We start from the raw sequence: 22122 nt of genomic DNA, 5'->3' as shown, positions 1-22122 counted from the left end.
AGCAAGCCACATAAGCAGCTCTGTGAGGCAAATCACCCTAAATGCTAACATGCTTAACATGTTGTCAGTTTACAATAATATCTGTCATAAGTTTGCATGTCAGAATCAAGCGGCAAACTCTGGGGAAGAGCCGGGAAGCCAATACGGAAGTGCCACACACTGCAGTTCATATATTGGCCGATAGGCGATGGCTGCAGAAAGGAGCAATTTCCATAGACCCCCATGTTAAAATGCCCAACTTTACAGCGGAAAAAAACATGTTTTTCTCCCTGGCTCCATACGTTTTTATTATCGATACAGTTAGATTCCACCTTCATGATTATGGATCTGTGAGTGAATTGTTTTCTAACGCGACCCTTTTATTTATATTAGGTCTTAAAGTTTTTGCATTAATTAGGGCGTGGTCACGTTGATGGACACGTACATGCCTCACTGTCAGCTAACAGCAACTTGTCCACTCTGCTAGGCTACAACCATAGAGGCTACAACGTTAGTTAGTCATAGTACTGTACTTGACCCTTTAGCTTTAGCCGTGTTCGTGGTGATATACCAGACAATTAAGATGTCGTGCTGTGCGCTTGAATGTACTAACAGAACTTCCAAGAAGTCTACTCTTAGCTTTTTTCGGTGAGTAAAATGATAATATTATACATGTTAACCCCGTTAGCAGGTGTGTGTGTGTGCGCTTGTTAGCTTAGCTTGTTATGTAGCTTATTAGCCAGCTAAGGATGTAACCCTTTATACGTGTGTGTATATATATATATACAATTTAGTTTATGATTCAGCCTTGGGTAAGACTTTTATAGTCTATGGCTATGACGCCCATAATGCTAAACGGGAGCAAATGTTAAAAGGGGACCCAATTATCCCAGTGGTGGGATAACCGAAGCTAACCGGAGCCGTAGCTAGCCCTTTGCGGCTCCGTTAGCTTCGGCCAGCGGCGGAGCCCGGCGTTATAACTGGAGATCAAGGAATGCAGCGAAACGCGGACTTGGTTCGCCTGCAGCCTGCTATAGTATTAGCTAAAGAAATGATGTTGAACAAGTCTTATTAAGCTGAACATCGCCACAATTGTTCTGCTATGTATCGGTACTTATTTTATTTTCTTAACGTGTGAATGACAAGCATTAAGAATAACAACAAATAGCTATTTATCTTGCATATTGTCTCGTTTGATTATGAATGTAACGTTTATATAGTGGAACTACACTGTTTTATCAAAACCAAAGTGCCACGCAGTAACTTGGTAGGCCCATGCATGTATTTCAGCAGGAAATGTGCAACCTAGATTACATTTACCAACACAGACTATATAGAAATATTTGTAAAAGTTGTTCATGCGTTATTAAGTGAATATGGCATTAACCCTCCTGTTGTCTTTGGGTCGGTTTTCCTGTATTTTTGAATAACGGTTTCCTTTAGGTGATCCAGACAGGCTGGACCAGTGGGTGCTGAACATCCGGAGGAATACATGGACCCCCAACGTTTCTTCTCGCCTGTGCAGTGAACACTTTGAGAGTCATCCCTTCAGCACGGACTCATGGGTACAGATCCTTTTTAAAAATAAAAAAATAACTTGGTTCCATTTGTGAGTGTAAATTGTTGTTACTAATTAAATACATGTTATACATCATACAATGCTAAATAATTGTTATGGCACAGCTTGCACATCCGTGATGAGTAATGTTCTTTTGATTAAAGGCCAAATTAAGATTTTGCCAGTTAAGTAAAGAAACATAGAAATCGATTTTTTTGCAAACCATCACATTTCTCTTAAATGTATGCAAAGACTCTTTATCATAGATAGAGAATTGCCATTTCCCCCCACATACTCTATGTTAAAAACAGATGAATTATATTACCTTTTTTTTTACATTATTTTAATAGCAACATTCATTCATCTGTTGTCATCTTATAACTTATTTATCTTAACAGCTATCACTGTAAAAAAAAAAATTATTTAAGTTAATTTTACTATACAATATTTATCTCTACATTCTGTTCTTGCATATGTCTTATTATATTTACGTGTATATAGATTTCTGCCTGCACTAATTTATTATTCTTAATTTAATTTAGAATTTATTTTATTGTTTTATGTCTTATATAACTATGTTGCATTGTTGGAGGAGCTCGGGACAGATGATTTGCATTGCCATTCCTACACTGTAGCCTATGTGCATATGACATAAATCCTTTGAATCTGAATCTTGGAAACACGTAATTGTTGAATAGATTAACTGCATAGTTAACATGTTGGCCCTCTATTGTCTTTTATAATGCACTCTTACATTTAAAACAACATTATTCAAAAGAAAGTTGAATATCTACAGACCTCAAAAAGTTATTTTATGTGTTTTTGTTTATTATTTTTATTAGGGAAGGAGATGCCTGAAAAACACTGCAGTGCCCACCATTTTCTATTTCACCAAAGAACAACAGCCTGGAAGGAGAAGCAGGTGAGTAGCAATGACGAGGTAAGTGACACTCCTAGTTCGACTGTTAATAGTAATGAGGAGGTTGCAGATGTCGACCATGGTAGTGGTGAAAACAGTCTTGCTGCTGATCAGAGCAATATCATTATGATACAAGGCACACCTGAAGAAGCCTTGGTTGTTCCACATGTGGAGCGTAATGACATTCCAACAGTCAATGCTTGTGAGGAGGATGTTGGTTTGGGTAGCAGCAGCCAACAAACAGACTCCGCCTCTGTTCACTCTCACACTTGGGCTTTAAACCAAGTACTGAATAGTTTGTGCACACATTTCTAACATGTGATCTTTCTTTCATGTAGGACGCTTGAGGGAAGTTGCAACGCCTCGGCCAATGGGATGTCTTCTCCACGTGAAAGAGATTGAAGGCATCACTTATAACTTAAGACAATTTTCCAAAAGTTATGACTTGTATTGGCTTAGATGGTAATGGGTTACATCTAACACGAATCAAGATCGTATTGAGAAAAATGAAAGTGTAATCCTTAATTACATAGGAAAAGATGTAATCGGATTAGTTTTACTTTTTTTAATAATAGGGAAACTCAGGATTACAATCTTATTCAAAACCTAAAAAGAGCATATATATGTAAAATGATCAAATGGTATCTCTTCTCTGGAAGCCGTACTGTTCTGTAGGCTAATACTAATACTAATTGTGAATCTATACACCTACTGCCTGAATCTGCTTTATGGTATTATATTATACATTTTAAGTAAAAAAATCATATTAATATTTCTTCTCTCCTGTGTTTATTTGCATTGCATTTGATATTGAGGTAATCCAAAAGAAAAATAAAGTTATCACATTACATTACTTTTATATCTTGATACTCACATGAAGTTACTGGTTGTGTTTTTGGCAAGTAGCCCTCCCAACCCTGTACATAAGTTATATCATTTTAATTACTGATACAGTTGTTGCACATCTTTAATTTATTTTCTCGTGTACTTAAGTCATAAAATGATTCGAAACCTTTACTTTTCATAAAATGCAAGATGTAACTTTCAATGTGGCTTTATCACATTTTCAATGTAAATAGATCTGATTAAATAAAGAGTAAAAGCACAATCTTAAATGTTGACAGTTATCATTTGCCTATGCTTATTGTTAATGTAGTGGTGTTATAAACAAAATGTTGTCCTAAAGGAAATTAAGATGTTTTTTTATTTGTTGACAAAAGATTTAAAGTTGATGCTCACAACATGTGGGAACATTTATGGAGAAAAATGTTTCTATTGTAAAACAAATATTTATCTGCATACTGAACAAAACTCTCTAAAAGGTATTATCTTCTGTGACGTTACGACCCTGTAGGGATTGTGGGTATTTCACTTCATAATTACATTCTATGGTATGCTTATGACATTGATGCCAAAATACATGGGACTAGGGGAGACCTTCCTGTTGTTTGCATTGTCATGATAAATGACAGCGTAGTATTCATTGTCAAGATTTGTGTTTTTAAACTTGGGACTCTTTTCAGACTGCTCCGGCTTGGGAAAAGATTTGAGCCTTCATTTGTAATGTTTTCTGTATTGTATGGTAAGCTTATCCTTTCATTTGATAGTCCCATTTGGATGTGATAGCTAACATTTTCAGTAAGCCGTAGACAAAAGAAGTGAAAATATGAATGTAATTTATTTTCAATATTTACATAAATACATAATTATTTTAACAAATCAAATAACAAAAAACATCATAACAAATACAAAATAAAAGGTTTGACAGACAGCCATGCCCAGCATGGGCCTGGAGAGCTGCAGAGTCCAATGGGGGTAAGAGGGGGGGGTGGGATGTGGGGAAGAGAAAGAGCAGCCATGTTAACAGTGTTATGGCTACAGATGTAATATCTAACTCAACATTAGCCATGACAGTCTGGGCTTAGCAAGGGCCTTAGAATACATACTCTAAAGGCCAAATCCAAAGACAGTGATACTGACATTTTAGCAGTTCACAGTCTTTGGAGGTGGTCTTTCAGGCAATTGGCTGGTGACTTAAAAAAAATATCATTTCTCCAAGGGGTGAAATGAACTCCATCTCGCAAAAACAGCCCAGGACTGTCATGTCTAATGTTGGAGTGGTCAACAATGGCACCATTTAGGCTATGAACAAAAGTAGCCATAACACTGTTAACAAACTTCCGGGCCTTGTCAATTTTGACAGGATTTGCACCAGCCCTCCACCGGCGCCTCTGGGAGAGCATGATCTTCAAGCCAGGGTGCCGATGGTGAAGCTGGTCCAGGTCCTCCTTCATCTGGTTCAGCAACTGAACACTGGGCACATCCCCCAAGTCATTGCCGCCACAGTGGATGAGGAGGACATCCGGGACTGCTCTTCCTAGCGGGGAGTAGGAAAAGAAAGGGAGGACACCTCTCCAGCGCAGTTCACCCCAACCGAACCAGCACACCCTCAGGTCGAGGCCAAGGTTGCTGCTGATGGTCTCTGTAGCTCTCTGGGCTCCACGCCGGACATAGCTCCCGATTATCCATACAGTCACTATGGGAGGAAAATAAATGAGAGTAACAAATGCTTCAGATCATGAGGAACATCAAATAAAGGGTTGCTCATTTTGTTCCTTTGACAATAACATACAAAATAACTATGAAATCACACCTGTATGGTTAAAAGTAACAAGAGAGCAAAACCACAAAAAACAGATTAACAGCACACAGTTTATATATATATATATATATATATTTATATACTGTGTGCTGTTTATCTACAATTGTGCATACATGTATATGTATAGTATGTTTGTGTGTAATGTCAACCATCTGAAGTCCTGTAAAGTAAGCCAGGACCATCAACTTACAGGTTGTGCAGTTTGGCGTGGATCTTCTTTTTTCTTAATTCTGAAATAAATAAAAATGTTTTAATCAATATAAAAGCACCTTTCTTTTTCTACAGTCATATTTAATTAATCACATTTAATTCACGCAACACTGGCCATATCTCTGCTAGTTTACAAAGTTTAGTTACAAATGACATTTATATTAGAAAAACGGTGAAGCACTTAAAAAACAATTGTATAGTGTAGGTTCAAGAACCTTTAAATCAAAAGGACAAGTTTTGTAAAGTTACAGGGTATCTTACCTTCAGAATATGCCGGGAACGAGGAGCAGTGACCGCAAGCTGGGTTGTTAGCATAGGTTGTTAGCTTAATACTTAATAGAACATGTTAGCTTAGCTTCTTAGCCTGAGCTAGGTCTGGAACGTCACGCTCGGTGGCAGCAGGTCCCGCCCTGTCCCACCTCGGCTCCGCCTCAGCACCGCCTCTTTGCCCTTATTTGGAGCAGGCGGGAGAAGGCGGGAGTTAGACTCTGACGTAACTGTCGAGCCGTTAGTGGCCGACTCCGCCTACTAAGGGCTTCACGGCAACTCTGCAGAATCCTATGGGTGACGTCACGGACCCTACGTCCATTTATATATACAGTCTATGGTCAGAATGCTAAATTGCTAACTAAGATGGCTGAAAGTGACCCATTGATGGGGCTATATGAAAGAGAGACCACCAAATTAATATAACTCATCCCAACATTTCCTAAATATTGTTAAAGGTCCTATGTCATGGCCATTTCTACGGATCATAATTCCATTGTTGAGGTCTACTAAAATAGATTTACATTGTGCAATGTTCCAAACTCACATTGGTTTCTCAAACAGCATCTCTGTATAGTATGTGTATTCACTCTCTGTCCTAAACGGCTCGTTGGAGCTCCTGCCCCCCCCCTCCCTGTGAGCCCACTGTGCTCTGATTGGTCAGCTCGCCCACTCTGTTCTGATGAGTCCACCACCGTTACAGCGGAACATCAGTGATTATGTGTTACAATGGCGTTTGTTAGCAACCAGAAAAGGACACCAGTAAGGACAAACAGATGAGAATGCTGGGTGGGGTCTTCGTTGCGCGGCTCACTGCTGTGAGGAGCGGACAGTGTGAGCTGGGTTAATTTCCTGTTCGCTGCGTGGGGTCTGCGAGAAATCGCAAATGGATGCGGGCTGGGGAGGGTGCTGAGTGGGCTGCAGCACCCCCATCTGCGAGGCTCCACTAGCACCCCCCCCCACAAACGCGGCGCACCTACAGTGTAAGCGCGCCACAGTTTCGCCGCTGCGAGGCTCCACTAGCACCCCCCCAGCGCATCACACTTTCATTTGGGTATGGTCACGTCACTGTACCCAGGCAGAAAAAGAGAAATCTCCAGCGAGGCGTTCTGGGGCAGCACAGACAGGTATTTTCTGTGTTAGAGTTTTACTCGCTACAGGGTGTACTTTGAGGGTTTGTGACTCTGCAGACCGTTTACATGCAGACAAACCTTCATAACACACAAGGGGACGGGCAATAACCGGAAAAGCATGACATGGGCCCTTTAAGACATATGAGGCCTTGTGGTTGTGGGGAAGGAACATGTCAAGGATCACCAAAGACTTCAGGAAATGATTGTGTTTCTGTAGCATACACATGTATTTGGGATTGATGCACAATGTCAGGTGATGTATCATCCCAGCATTACAACCATGTTTTAATGAAACCCAGCCCTGGTGAAGGTCAGTGAAACCCCCCCTGTGCGCCCACTACACTGCATCACTTACTAAACAATTAAAATGCAAAAGATGTGACCAGCTACTCCCTCTCTCTCTGCTGGGGTTGAATAGGTCATTGATCAGCACCAGTGAGTCAATGATCACTTTCCCAAGTGCTGCGGTTGCTGGCTTTTAGAACTCATTTTCCAGCACACTTACTCCCTGTCAATGTTCAACTAAGATCAGCTTAGTAGTGGAACAGCATGAAATAACAGAACAACTAATTATCATGCTGGTGTTGTTGTAGATGTATGAAACCAATTACAGCAACAGCATTTCTATAGTCCTTTTCACTTTGAAACATTTGCTCCTCGCTAAATGATTCTCTTTTGAAAAATAGCTACATTTGTGTTACATGGTTTTCCTCTTGTGAAAATACATGTTGTTACACTTAATGAGTTTTAAGCTGTGGAAAGCTGTGCAGTTTGTTGGCGCAGCAATAGGTGTTGAAAGTGTCATACCGTGGATTTATCAATGCTAACATAATTAGTGAGGTCACAGTGACGTAGACCTGTGACCTCACTAATCAAATGATTTCATTCACAAGAATACAATCTATGTACAGACAGCCTGAGAAAAGTCATACAAGGTTTCTTTCGGAGACAACTTCTATTCTTTTGTCCTTCTGCCAAAATGAACTTCGTTTTGCATAAAACGTTTCTTGTGGAACAGTTTTTTTAAAACACATCCTGTGTGAACTTAATTTAAAATGTGCTGATGGCTGTGGAACTTCACAGTTCAGTGCAGGGTTCTTTACCTCGTCCTGCCCCTGTGCTCTGCGTAACACGCCGTGATCCTTTCCTCCCACATGTCTGCAGTCATCTGGTACAAGTGTATCACCTGAAATAGGGGAACACAAACATAAATATAGATGAATGCTGCAGAAAATACAATCAATTTGCAAACATTTTGGCTCATCAATGATGATGTGTAATACCGGCTGTCACTCACCCTCTTTGGAAGAAGTTCCTCCTCGGCCAGGAAGCCAGGCTTGTGGACATTGGGGTCGTACTCTCCGTACTGCAAGATAGGGCAAAAATGGCAAAAGGGTTCAAATCACTGCACACAAATGGCCACCATCCACCTTCCCTCCAATAGCAGGCCTCTCCTGGGAGCTGTTCATAAGATGAAAGCACAGCGGCTGTGAGAAAAAGGGTCTCCTTTAGAATGAATGGAGGCTGGTCTGCCACCAGGTCATTAACGTGCACCACACACTCAGGCTGCGAGGAGACGGTGTAAATGATGCTATTAGAAATATCTCTGAGAGCGAGACTGATCACTTATCATCCCGGAGCCCGGATACAAATTAAAACATGCATGTTTGAGGAGAGATATGGATGGATTAGGCATGACTGAGTGGCGGTGGGGAAGTTCCTTTGGGCTACTCTAGAAATGGTGGAATGATATGAATTATTGTTTCAAAAGAGTGAGCTATGACTGTAGATTTATGCAAGTAGGTGAATTGAATTTGTACCTATATATCTGTGCATTGCTGTATGCTATGTACATGTTCTTTTCAAATAGTGTTATTGAATGAACATGTGTATTTCCCTGGCACTTTGAGTTTTGCTGTTTGTTGTTACCATTTTTGTTTCATTGAGGCGCAGCTCAACTTGAATCTTCTTTTTGTTAACATCAGTAAAAGTTGCAGATAGATCCTGGAATTTGTTGTGGTACCACCTAGGTCAAGGTTCTGAGTGAGCTCAGCCAAAACAAGAAGGTTGAGTTAAAACAATACTGATGAGTGATTAAGAGAGAAAGAGAATTGTCAAAAGCACGACACAGGATATCCTGCACAAATTCACCATTACTAAAAAGCCTAGGTACCTCAATAGTGACCGCAGTTTTGAAAAGATTCAAGCTGCCCTACGTTGTGCAGGTACAGACATTAGAGGTCAGATTATGCTAAAACAAAAAAGATTGTGGGAGAGATGGGAATTTTGGGATTGGAGCCTTTGTAAAACCTATATAACACACGACAGGAAAGGGAAATCCCAGTAGAAAATGATGTAACACCAGTTCTTGCATTCTCTTTAAGAGCGTAATAAAATGTAATCGAGAGAACGACTTGGTGCAACAAATGAGTCGAGTCAAGCATAAACATGCAGGAGAGATTACGGGTTCAAAAAAGGTTTTAAGGGCATCCTCGAAAGGTGTTTGATATTGGTGAAAAGAGTAAAGAGAATGTAAAGACCAGTCGGCAAGTGACTTTGTTTCAAATGAAGTGTGATTACACAGTGTTTATGACATTGTGTTTGGCAGACATAACAACATTAAGGGCTAGAACAATGACAAGAGATTAAAAATACAATTTAGAGAACATTGATTGCTGTTTTTGTTAATGCTGCACTTGCTGTACACAATAGAAAAATAAGCGTTTGAACCACTTTAACGGTTTTAATTAATTAATTATATTTGTTGTGTTGGTTGTGTTGTCTTTATTATGAAGTTGAATTGGATTTTCAGTGTGAGAAACAGCATATTACAAAATATAATAGGCTCAACAGCACAGACTGAAAGCCTGTGCAGCGGTGCAGTGACTAACCGAGTGGAGAAGCTGCCATTTAATAACATTCTCACCCTCAAGTTTCCCCTCAACAGAGCTTACACTCCCTTAGTTTCTCACGTGTTTGTTTGTAACTGCTACATAATTGACGGTAGACATATCAAGGTATTATGGCACCAACCGGCATTTCAACAGTGACATTTCTTTCCAGATGCTTTCCTTCCTTTGAATGATTTCAAACCAAAAAACATGAACAATTGATTCTCAAAGGACAGCTATGTTTCAATATTTTCATTCAGCAATTATCACAACATGCACAACAGTAGCCGCTGATGATTTAAATGTTCTGCTGGTTAATGCATTTCTCACACAGTCCAGTCCCTTTGAAGAAAATCCATTAACAGGAGGATAGTCAGAAATATAGGTTATGTCATATCAAGCCATGAAATGCATTATTGTTGTGTAGTCAGGCCAAATGGCTCTTTTTATTTCTAGCATAGAGGTTTCTTCCATAAACAGCTATGAAGTCAAACTAAAGATATACCCGGGCACGTTTGGAAATATTTTTTTTCTGAAATGTTTTCGTTTTTTTAGCAGCTTTAATAATAATAATAATAATTCCTTACATTTATTATAGCGCTTTTTCAATGACTCAAAGCGCTTTTACATATACACACATTACACATATATCATACATGCAATGGTCAGAAACTGTGGACAATACCCACAGGAGCAAGTTCAGGTGAAGTGTCTTGCCCAAGGACACAACGGCTTTACAGACGGAGCAGCGGCGGGTTTCACCTTGATCTGATGATCATTGCACAGTGCACTGCGCCACACCGTCCATCTTCACGCCTCGAGGTCATCGAGGCGCTTTTACAAGTATACATTGGTATTATACATGTACTGTGGACAATACCCACAGGAGCAAATCCAGGTGAAGTGTCTTGCCCAAGGACACAACGGCCTGACGCAGTGGCGGCGGGAGCGGGTTTCGAACTGGAGTTCCCCAGCACTCCCCCTTGATCTGATGATCGGATGCACAGACCACTGCGCCACCCGTCCCAAGCTTTACCATTAGCAACACCATGGTTTTGAGAGAAATGACTCCACAAATATTGGATGGATTACCATGAAACTTGGTACCCTGATGTTCCCTTAGGCCGGGTCATTTTTTAACTGCCATCATCAGGTCAATATTTATTTTGGTATATGCAATACTAAGGGCAGTCCCATTAGCCTTATCTGTATTTTAAGTTTAGTGCTAGTCAGCATGTTAACACACAAAGCGGGTAACATTATACCTGCTTTAAACTATTGAATGTCAGCATGCTTACAAAAGTATTTAGCTCAATTCATTGGTGTGGGTTGTTTACTTTCTGTATGTATTTACAGTATAACCCATATATATATATATTATATATACACACTCCACATTTTTTCCTTCACAGGTGCACGACATGCCTACAAATTGTGACTCACTTGAAATATATCTGCATCTAGTTGTCAAATATTTGCCATATCATTTCCTTTCTATCTCCATGTCTCATTGTCCCTCACGGTAATGCTGGCTTACCCAAGCTGCGGTGGAGCATCAATATTATGACAGTTGAGTCAGAGTAGGATTTACATAATCTCAAGGATAAAATGACATATTCCATGAGTATTAAATACCATATTGTGTGGTTTGGATTGAAACTGTAAAGTGAAACTCTGTAAATCTCTTAGCTGTTTACATAGATTGGAAATATATCCGTGTCATATGCAGTGAGATAGAAAATAAATCGGATTGGAATACGTCTAAAAATAAACACACTGTAGACGAAATTCTATTTTTAAAAATGTAGCTTAGGTTTAAGTCTTATTGGAGGCACCTGTAAACCAGTGATTTACAGCAGTGTCATTTGTTTGTCATGTCCCTCCACTCTTGGATGAACTCCACGCCCTCTGTGGCACTCTGCCTGAGGGAGCAGACCTTACTCTATATTCAACCTCGCAGAGTGACTCCCTGTGAATCTGTCCAGAGAGGCTGTTTCTTGAAATTCTTGTTCAACACCTCCTTGACGCACTGCACCCACTCAGAATTCAAAGCAGGGGGCTTTAAAAAAACTCTGCTGATCCACTGAGACTGAACTGTTCGCTCCCACAGTGTACACACACAACTATCCACAGAAAGGTTAGTGTCGTTTTTAGATGTGTGGAACATTTTATACATTATCAAAGGGTTATTCTCAGCGTGTCGATATTGTTCTTTATTTGATACCCGGGGAGTGTTTTCAATAAGTGATTAACAATTACAAGTTGCATTCTTTAATCATACTTCTTAAAAACAGCAATTTTTTGTAGGACATTGACTTAAAATTGTGATTAAAGTAAAAGGTGATAGACCACACAATTAGTTGAGTAATCTGCAGATGAATCACTGAATTAGTTGTTGCCCTTGAGAAGCATATTTTTGAGAAAAAACAATAATTACGATTTATTATTATAAACTTTAGATGGACATTGTAATGTTTGTGTATTTTGTCTTTTTCACATTGAGTAAATGTCACATAACTGTTGTAGGGGATTGTAGAATAATGCATATGCGTAAGTTGTGTCCTTAATCATGTCATATATAGGGTTACAAACTGTTGACACCATATTTGATTACTATAATTGTCTTCTAGTTAGTGATGATACAACGTGAATTGTTTTCCTGTGGCCTGAGCTCTCTTACTGTATGAACATGCGTCTGTGTTCAAGGTCAGGTAAGGGTAAAGAAGTCATTTTTTCACACAAATCCCTGCAGTAATCCTAACTTCTATTATCCGCTCCACTCATGCACTCCGTTTCTCATACTAGGGTAGTTTGTATTGCTCCCTGCTGTTCTATAAATGATATACCACTTGTTGATCTCACTGGAAACTGATTACACACACGGATTCTGTGTGCGACTGTGCTTTCCTTAACAGAGCTATGATTCACCTTATTTAAAAAAAAACGTAATGTATGCATTAATGCCGCCTTTTTCTTTCTTCAGGCTGTCGTAATATGATTAAAGATGAGCGAAGGTAGCGAAGTAGATCCCACTGCGTGACTCATAGGCTGCACAAAAACAGCTCATGAGTAGAGAAAGAGAAGGGGAAAGTCTGCCAAAAACCTCTCAGCAGCTGCACCGCTAAACAAGTACCTGTCTTCCCTTTACAACACCAATTTACTCCCATTGGCTCTAATCAAAGTGGACTGCTGATTAAATGAAAACAGATTGTGGCCCCATATTGTGTATTTTTCTGTGCGCGCTGACAGCCGAGAGTAACAAGTCGCCAGCTCATTTTCAGATTTTCCCTTAAGGTCCTTACACACCAAACTGACACCAAAGCACACCAAAGAACCCGTCCCGACAGAACGTCGCCACACCTCACGTCGCCTCACGTCTCCTGCGTCTTGGCCATGTTTCGCACTGGAACACACCGCAGAGACTTCAGCCAAGTTGCACGTACGAACTGCGCATGCGTGAGTGGCAATAACTCTCCTTACCAGCAGGCGGCGGTAGTGTGTATTCGTCATTCAAAAGAGGCAACAACCGGAAGACAGACTGCGTTATACACCGAGAGAAGAAGAACAGACTGCGTGATATAAACAAACAACAAATAGCGTGTGCGTTCCATTTTCACTCTACAGCGAGAAGCTCATGGGGCTTTCCCGAACCTGTGTCGAGAGATGGAGTTAAATACAATCTCAGATTTGCCTTCTTAATAGTTTGTTTGGGTCCCTCACCTCCGTTTCGCTTCTCATGCACTGCTTCGCTAGCTGAACAGCCAATCAGAGTGATTTTTGGCCGACGGCCTTGCCTTTAAGGCCCAGACACACCGGGCCAATTTCGGCCGTCGATAGATGACTGTCCGTCGATGAACGTTGTGTCGCCCTACTCAGATTGGTGTGTCCCGCACCGTTGTGTCTTTTCGGCCGTGACGACACCTTTTTGGCCGAAAACCTACCGATTCGACATGCAATCGGCCAAAGGCTGTCGGTCAAATAAATCACTCTGATTGGCTGTTCAGCTAGCGAATCAGTGCATGAGAAGCGAAACGGAAGTGAGGGACCCAAACAAACGATTAAGAAGGCGCACACAGACGGCTATTCTTTTTCATTTTCATCTCAGCTGGACGCAAGTTTATTTTTCATCATAGCGATCTGGAATGAAGAAACCGAAGACCAACGCACATGCTATTTGTTGTTTGATTATATCACGCAGTCTGTTCTTCTTCTCTCAGTGTATCACCCAGTCGGTCTTCTGGTTGTTGCCTCTTTTGAATGAGGAATACACACTACCGCCGCCTGCTGGTAAGGAGAGTTATTGCCACTCACGCATGCGCAGTTCCTACGTGCTACTTGGCCGTCGGCTGAAGTCTTTGCGGGGTAGCGGGGCGGGTTCGGTATTGCACGTCGCGGGTGTGGGCGGGAGCGGGTCTTGAAAATCAGACCTGTGCAGCATTTTCATCTGTTTGTCATTACTGGTGTCATTTTCTGGTTGCTAACGCCATTGTAACACATAATCACTGATGTTCCGCTGCAACGGTGGTGGACTCATCAGAACAGAGTGGGCGAGCTAACCAATCAGAGCACAGTGGGCTCACAGGGAGGGGGGGACAGGAGCTCCAACGAGCCATTTAGGACAGAGAGTGAATACACATACTATACAGAGATGCTGTATGATGTGATTGTGGAACATTGAACAATGTAAATATATTCTAGTAGACCATAACAATGGAATTATGATCGGTAGAAATGGCCATGTCATGGGACCTTTAAACCTGGTGCTGACATCTCTCTTTCAGCACACTGTAGGTCAGAGCCCGAAGAGGCCACAGCTTCATCATCAGTAGCAACACTGAAAGGTAATCCTGAGGTCAACATGACACTATTATTCGGCTGCACCTCTGCTTCAGTAGCGTTTGTATTCTCTCTTTCATTAAACGGGATTCAATACAAGATCTGCTGGGAGGCTTCTCAAACCAGCGTGCACCGCTTCAGCAGAGCTCTTTATCCATTTAGAAACAGTTACTCCAGAGTACATAGGGTCCTACATTTCCTGCCTCTAGCACTCCAGGAAGTTAAAGAAATCAATACTTAAACTTGCAGGTGAAGTAACTTGTGGCTGGTCTAATGTGTTCCCCTATGGTCTTTTTGAGGACTGTAGAGTTCTGGATCAATTGTGGGTGATTAATGTGTGTTTTAGGGAGGGGGGGCAGATATGAGCAGATTTCAATAAAAAAGCCTGCTGGTGATAAAGCATGCAGTCTCTCTGCACTGTTGTGAGGGACAAAGAGAGGCACAATATACTTTTATCAAAGGAACAAAAAAATGAAATGCATGTCATTTTGAGCAAGTGGCCACAGGCTATTGCAGTTTATTTAAATAAATAGTCATCTACAGCCACAAAGAACTCACTACCCAAGATGTAATGAGATATAAACCAGGTGAGGACAGCTCGAGACAGAGGACTACATATTGCCTCGGGTCAAAGTCATTTGAGCTCAAAGGATGACATGAAGCACAGATAGGGTTTATATAGATGTCACTGTATTCCCTGTGCGGGGATAGGCCTGAAAACGATCCCATTCTTTAGCACAGCTACAGAAAGCATGAGGGTGAGAAGAAGTTGTCATGCACAGATCAAAGTAAATGTAAACAAACCATTCAAGAATACATGGATGAATTAAAACATAGATTGATCTTTAGCTCCACGGAGAGCACTTACCTTGGCATGGACGGCGTATGAGGCCAGCAGCACGGAGGCTTCAGGAGGACAGTGAATCTCCTCCTCCAGGATGTTCTTCTTCACCTGAGGAGGGACCGAATGCAATTACTTGTAATGCAAAACTCTTTTTTTGGGCTGTATTTTTTCCTCATTCATTTTCTTTTCTTCATGTAGCTTAGAAACCTTGAGTGTTTAATGCATACGATAAGGCATTTTTCTTTGTTTTTTTTATTTATCCTATGCAAAACAAAACAGATGTGTATTTAGAACAAAGGTCACATATAGACAATTAAAGTCATTAAAAAAAATCTATTCCCAAATAAATCTAAATCTGTGCCATTGGGTAGTTTGTTTCCCTCCGTTTTGCAGTCAGGATTACCTACTGGCCCCATTATAGTAGAAGGGTGAAGCATGGGACAAGAAATAACTAAATACATTTAAGATCGGATCCTAAACCTGCTGCCAATACGCAGTTTGCAAGATAGGACATTTGCTCTGCATAGATGTTACCTAGTGGGAAATGAATGTGAACTCCCCTAAAGTCAAAACAACCAGCTCAAATCAAATATCATATGAGGTGAAGGAGCTGATTGAAAGGTGATCGTACTAGACTGAAGCACGATGAGAGTACCTGGAGAGAAGAGAGTCAGTGTAACCCTAACCCTTCCACAGCCAGAATTGTATTTCATTATTTCCACGCTGACAAATAGAGAGACAATATAGAGCTTAAACTGTTTTCAGGTACCAATTTTCATAAGCCAAAAAAGACCAATTTAGATGCTGCAAACCTTAAGTAAACAAGCTACTGCTATACTGCAACAGCTCACTGGTGCTTTCTCATTTTAGAGAGCTCTTGGACCTGGAAACAGGAGAAACTTTGCTAAATAAATATTCTAAAACATAAGTATCATAGCCACATTGGGACTTATTAGACACCAACTATGTACCTAAGCCAACATTAATGTATATGGTCATTAAGCTGCTCCAGGAGTATCTGCTTGCGTATATAGTATAATGACATGAAAGTAATGCGCCTCGAAAAGCTTTGACTCATAATTAGAGAGTGCCGCCTATTCTCTTAATTCATCATGTTTCTGTGCTGCAATCAGATCTAGCAGCTTCTATGTGTGTGAATACACTCCAATCATTAGGAGTGACAAATGCAAGGCATAGACCTCCGGTGTATAGCTTATGTAGAGAGTGGTTCATGTTGACTTAACTATCACAGATAGTCATATCATGAATTCTTCAAATGGGTGGAAATCCCCTTTAACAAGCTCCCTACAGATTAAGGTGTCACTACAGGAGCTCAGTCAAACTAATGGAATCACAAACTTCCAAACTGCATGCGGAGCACAAAGCCGGAACGCAAGGTGAGGCGCTGCAAACCTGCTGCAGCCGCGGCGGGCAATTTAGTGCTTCAAACCTTATCCTTCACCAAGCCAGTCTGTCTTCTTTGTTTTGAACTAACTGAGGTGTGGAGCGAGAGGTGACGGCCCCCTAGTTGTGGGAAGCGCTTCGACACAGAGCCCGCAATCTGGTTTACAGATGTTGTTACTAAAGAGGTGACAAAGGTGTGTCTGTTTGTGTGAGTGGTCTTAAGTGTGTGAGGGGTGTGTGTGTGTGTGTTTGTATGCGGGTCGCTGATCATTTCCGATAAGCGCTAATCCAGCTGTCATGCCTGTGACACTATCTGAACAGAGGCCTGCGCCCGACATTGTGGGAATTAATGAGAGCAGAGTAATATGGAGACAGGCGGCGCGAGGCGGCCAAGCATTTGTGTTCCTCTTCCCTTGTAGCTGCTTTAACTGTTGAGTCATTTGTCTGCTGCTTCTTTCCTTTTAAAGCGATGTCTCCCCGTAAAAACAATAAATTGCTTCAACTACCTTTAAATGGATTAAGGAAACAGATACTTTTTATAGAGCTTAAGTAGACAAGCACACTGCTGTCTCAAAGCATATAACTAAACCAGCACAATGGTCTATAAGTGCTATTGGGGATGAGCATCCCACAGAGAATATGTCATTAACTGGGCCTTTCAATCCTAATTGGTAATTGATAAATGTGGCATTGGAACACAGTTACAAATCTCATCATCTCTTGTGGGCAGGAATGGCTCCGCAGGAATCCCCCGGAGAGTATTAAGAGGAGAGAAAGGGCTGCGGTAATATGTTGCGCATTGATTCCACATGGCTGCACACGATCAGACTGGAGACAATGGGAAAAGAGCAGAGGGCTCTGCTCAGCAACTTGTTAGAAACTCAGTGGACGCATGCCCCCTGTTGGCACCGCATCAGAATAGCGAGGAAGCCGCACATACGGCACATCAGCGTGTTCTCAATGGTGAATTCATTTTTGAATTGATTTAAGGAGCATTTTGAGAGCTTTTAGGTGTTACATATCTCACACAGCCATCTTTTCTCAAGCCTATATTTCATCTCATCTTGTTCCTCAGAAAGATAACACCAACACCCACAGGTTTTGCTGTTAGAGTCTTGAACATAGCACTCCTCTAGGAAGATTACGATCAAGGAAAGAGAGGTTTTTAAAAAAAAAAGGTGTCTGCCCACTAGGCAGCCACTAGGCAGTTATCCACAGCTTCTCCTAAAAGGCATGTTGGGCTTCAGGTTTACCTGTCAAGCCTGCTGCTATTTCAATTTCAAAGGCAGCAGAGGCAGAAGAACATGTGTCAGTCAGAGTACAAAGAACATTCTCATGAATAAGTGGTTGCCTGTTACAAATACCTGGGTATCTGGCTTGATGATTGTCTCACTTTTAAACTTCAGGTCAATAACCTGCTTAAAAAGCTGAGGGTTAGACTAGGCTTCTTTTTCAGAAACAAGTCCTGCTTCTCGCTTGAGGCCAGGAAAAGGCTCTGTGACCTCTTTACCTGTGCTGGACTATGGTGATCTGGTCTATATGAATGCACCTGCCTATGACCTGAGGAAGTGAGATGCCGCTTATCACAGCGCACTGAGATTTGTCACAAATTGTAAAGCGCTTACACATCACTGTACCCTGTATGCCAAGGCAGGTTTGCCATCACTTACTGTACGGAGGCTCAGTCACTGGTACACGTTTATTTATAAAGCTTTGTTGGGTAAACTCCCGTATTATATCTGCTCACTGATAACACAGAGAGTTGCAAGCAGCTATTGTCTGAGATCACAGGATGTAGTCTTGTTAGATGTGCCAAGAGCAAGGACGGTCTTAGGTAAGCTTTTATGTGCGCAGCGCCACTTGCTTGGAACAATCTTCAGCTAAAATTGAAACTGAGCAATCTCATTCCTCTGCATGTTTTTAAAGCTAGGCTAAATGAAATGCTCTTTGAAACTATGGGCATTTGTAAATGTTGATAAGTATGTAAATGTAGCTTGTAATATAATGTATGATATCCTCTATTGTTTTATGTTGTTTTATGTTTCATGTGGAACCTATATGCTGCAGGTCTCCCTTGAAAAAGAGATCTATGATCTCAATGGGACCAATCTGATTAAATAAAGGTTTGAAATGAAATGAAAAAATGAGGCCTTTATGGCATGAAAGACACCAATGAAATAGATACGACGGTAACAAGATAAGTATTTAAAGAGAAGATCCAGAGACAAAAGAGCAACACGAGGTTAGAAATCACCAGACATTCAGCATTTTTATTCATAAATTGGATTAAACTTGAAATGAGGAAAACAAAACTACACCTATGAGCGCAGTGACAAAACAGCGATGCACATTATGTATAGTTACCTGTAGGAAGAAGAGATGCTGTGTGATATCCTGCACGAGCTCCTCCTCAGCATTTTCAGGGTAAAACTTGGCCAGGAAGTGAAGAGTGATTGGTTCTTCCTTCGGTACCTCCTGATCAAGAACCTACGACAATGACCCAAAGAAAAAAACGTTCGCAAGACGGGTCAATGTTTCTCAGTGTGTTGCCCGCTACGTCTTTATCTACAATGTTAATAATGACTCTTAAATGACCAGTGCATCGCTCAAATCCCTTACCCTCTTTTCCATCTTCAGCCAAGCAACGGTGTCCTTGATGTCGTACCGGAGTCCAAAAAACCACGTCTCCCTCAGCCCCAGAGTTCGACACACAAAGTCAAAAAGGTCTTTCCCTTTCCACTTGACCTGAAACACAAAAAGGATTTCATCTCAGAAAAACAAAACACTTGAAAAACTCAGCCTGTAGAGTTTATTATCGACAGTCACATTGGCTGCAAGCTTTTGTCAAGTGCATTCAAGGTCAGCATGACACAAACGTGTGTGTGTGTGTGTGTGTGTGTGTGTGTGTGTGTGTGTGTGTGTGTGTGTGTGTGTGTGTGTGTGTGTGTGTGTGTGTGTGTGTGTGTGTGTGTGTGTGTGTGTGTGTGTGTGTGTGTGTGTGTGTGTGTGTGTGTGTGTGTGTGTGTTACAGTTACAACTCCATGAAATGAGGAAAACAGCTTCACAATACAGCAGGAGGAGCAACTAGGGGAGAATCAAAGAATCCTATGCAAGGGCTGTATGAACACTTAGTCTAAACGACCTATACCCGCTAAATACTATTTACAAAACCCATAATTGATACAATTATCATCCCAGCACAGAAACCTGCGACTAACAGTATGCTGCTCTGTGTAATTACCAGCTGCAAACCATGAAGGGTTCCTCCACTTTAAATACAGAGGAGGTGTCTGCGAGTCATTTACATGCCTTTCAACTCTGCTTTATCATCAAACAAATCATATGCTTAACCATTAAATACTACAGGAAGGCCCAAAATACATTAAAAACCAGCATACATCAGAGTGTTTCAACCTCACACTGAAGGATGATTCACGCAGCACTGCGACAAGTCCAATACTGCATTGACTAACATGTTCATGATTCCATTGCTGCATAAAACAGAGATACATCAGATATGCTCTCCTGTAGAATAAACCAACTATATAAATTGCGTTTGATCATAGTTACTTGCTGCCATCTAGTGTCGAAAGTGAAACTCGATATTATATGTGACCATCAGCACTGTTATCCCCTGGTAAAAGCGTGACAACACATCAATTCAAGGTGTCGTTACAGTGTATGGTAATGCTTAGAATACAGTTATAGTTGCAATACACTGCATGACAATTGTTATCCCAGTCAGTAGGAGGACTGAGATGCATTTCGTGTTATGTTCAGGTCAAGTTTGCAGTTAAGTTGAATTTAATATTGCTCGTTTATTTTCTGAAACACGCTCATACACACCTCGCAGCTGAACTCCATGTCTGACTCCATTGTGCAGATCCTGACGTTGAAGTTCTTGGCTTGTTTTCTTAACAATGAGTTGAATCCCATTTTTGCTGCTAAGGCACTTGCCATGCTGAAAAGCTTACAAACTTACTATTTACTTATACAAAGTCCTACAAAAGAAGTGCACTTTCAAGGCATTATTTCTGTTACACTATATGGCGTAGACAGTCGAGGATGTGACTGTCCAGCTTTACTCTAGCACCTTCAACTATCAATAAATATATGTTTAAAACAAGTTTCATTCAGGTTTAAATGAGGCTATCGCTGACATTATCTTGACTTATGAATGTATAAGACAGATCCCATGTTTAAATTGTAGTATTTTGTAATATCGCGTTACCTACAAAACAAGTTAGTTTACTTTTAGCATAAGCAGATGAGACAAGTGTACTGTCCTATCCTTGCTGCTAACGTTAGCTAACAGGTTAAAAATAAAATAAGTAACTATCTAACTAACTAACTAACTAACTAACTAACTAACGTGCACATTACAAACCCATTTCTTGCGCTAAAGGTATCCGTCTTTATAACATTAAATCCGTTCACGTATTCTTCTAAGCGTCCGGAGAAAACAAATTAAGCCAATATATCTCTCCTGGACAGTTCAAAACACTGCATGTTTACTCGAAGCGATAGCTACCTACTGCTAACCATTACCAAGCTCATCCTCAAAGCAATGCTGCATTCAAGTACCATCAAGATCGTTGTAATAACATCGTACTGCACAGTTGATCAAATTAATTTACTGACAAAAGAAAACAATGCTTTTTTATGGTCAAACATATCATTATTTATATTATTATGTTATAATGCTGCTTTAACTAAATAATTTCCCAATATGGGATCAATATAGTTTCTATCTATCTGAATATATGCAGTAATAATACATTGTTTTCTCTTTTGCAATTTCTCAAACCATAGCCAAAAGTAGCCAATGTATCCTGATGTAAACAATACAAAAAGTACGGTCGAAAATAATCAAGCTATAGATTCTAAATGTATTTTTGAGCTAAAATGAGTAGTCACTTATTCAGATTTGAGTTTCAAAGTGTTGGCCAGGAAAAAAACAAGATAACTGATGATAGGCCCTTGCCGTTTTTCATTGTTTTCAGACAAATAAGATGCCATATTAATAACAATAACATATATATTGTTATTAAAGAATGAATCAGGTGCAAACCTACTTACATGTATTGTTCGTATATATTAATGTCTCTTTCTGGCAGGTGCTACAGGAAGCTGAAGAATAATAACAATCAGTTTTGCTAACAGGTCATCACACAAGTTTTGTATTTGTAAATAAATTATGATTTATCTGTAACAAACATGTATTTGACACAGACAATGAACATGTTATGAGTGTTGACAAGTACCTTAAAATGTAGTTTATTTTGACTGCTGCTTAGGAATGGACTTTTGTATATTTTCTGATTATTTTATCATTTGTGATTCTTTTTCTAAAATAGCATAAATCTCGAGCGTCCAAGGAACCCTGAAGGTGGCATGGCTTCCCTTCTCCTGACCGAAC

General features: G+C 40.5%; 1 protein-coding gene and 2 long non-coding RNA genes across 3 annotated transcripts in view; 1 reads left to right on the top strand and 2 right to left on the bottom strand.

Annotated features, from left to right (window-relative positions):
• The window catches only part of nf2a (NF2, moesin-ezrin-radixin like (MERLIN) tumor suppressor a), a 41414-nt gene extending 20164 nt beyond the window's left edge, over positions 1-21250 (bottom strand). The window contains exons 1-6 of the mRNA XM_034092073.2: positions 20550-21250; positions 19323-19448; positions 19068-19190; positions 15324-15407; positions 8026-8094; positions 7832-7914 (exon numbers count right to left, since the gene is read on the bottom strand). Coding sequence (XP_033947964.1) covers positions 7832-7914; positions 8026-8094; positions 15324-15407; positions 19068-19190; positions 19323-19448; positions 20550-20663 — 599 coding nt within the window. The 5' untranslated portion in view covers positions 20664-21250. The remainder of the gene's footprint in view (positions 1-7831; positions 7915-8025; positions 8095-15323; positions 15408-19067; positions 19191-19322; positions 19449-20549) is intronic.
• Positions 786-2911, top strand: LOC139434397 (uncharacterized). Its single transcript, XR_011643744.1, has 3 exons — positions 786-1544; positions 2380-2459; positions 2795-2911. It is a non-coding gene; the product is annotated as an uncharacterized lncRNA (long non-coding RNA).
• On the bottom strand, positions 4116-7822 carry LOC139434482 (uncharacterized). Its single transcript, XR_011643827.1, has 3 exons — positions 5590-7822; positions 5309-5348; positions 4116-4992 (listed from the first exon to the last, which is right to left on the bottom strand). It is a non-coding gene; the product is annotated as an uncharacterized lncRNA (long non-coding RNA).
• Positions 21251-22122: the final 872 nt, after the last annotated feature.

This window comes from Pseudochaenichthys georgianus, chromosome 9, assembly GCF_902827115.2.
Source record: "Pseudochaenichthys georgianus chromosome 9, fPseGeo1.2, whole genome shotgun sequence".
Taxonomy (NCBI): Eukaryota; Metazoa; Chordata; class Actinopteri; order Perciformes; family Channichthyidae; genus Pseudochaenichthys; species Pseudochaenichthys georgianus.
This window is presented reverse-complemented; position numbering and strand designations above follow the sequence as displayed.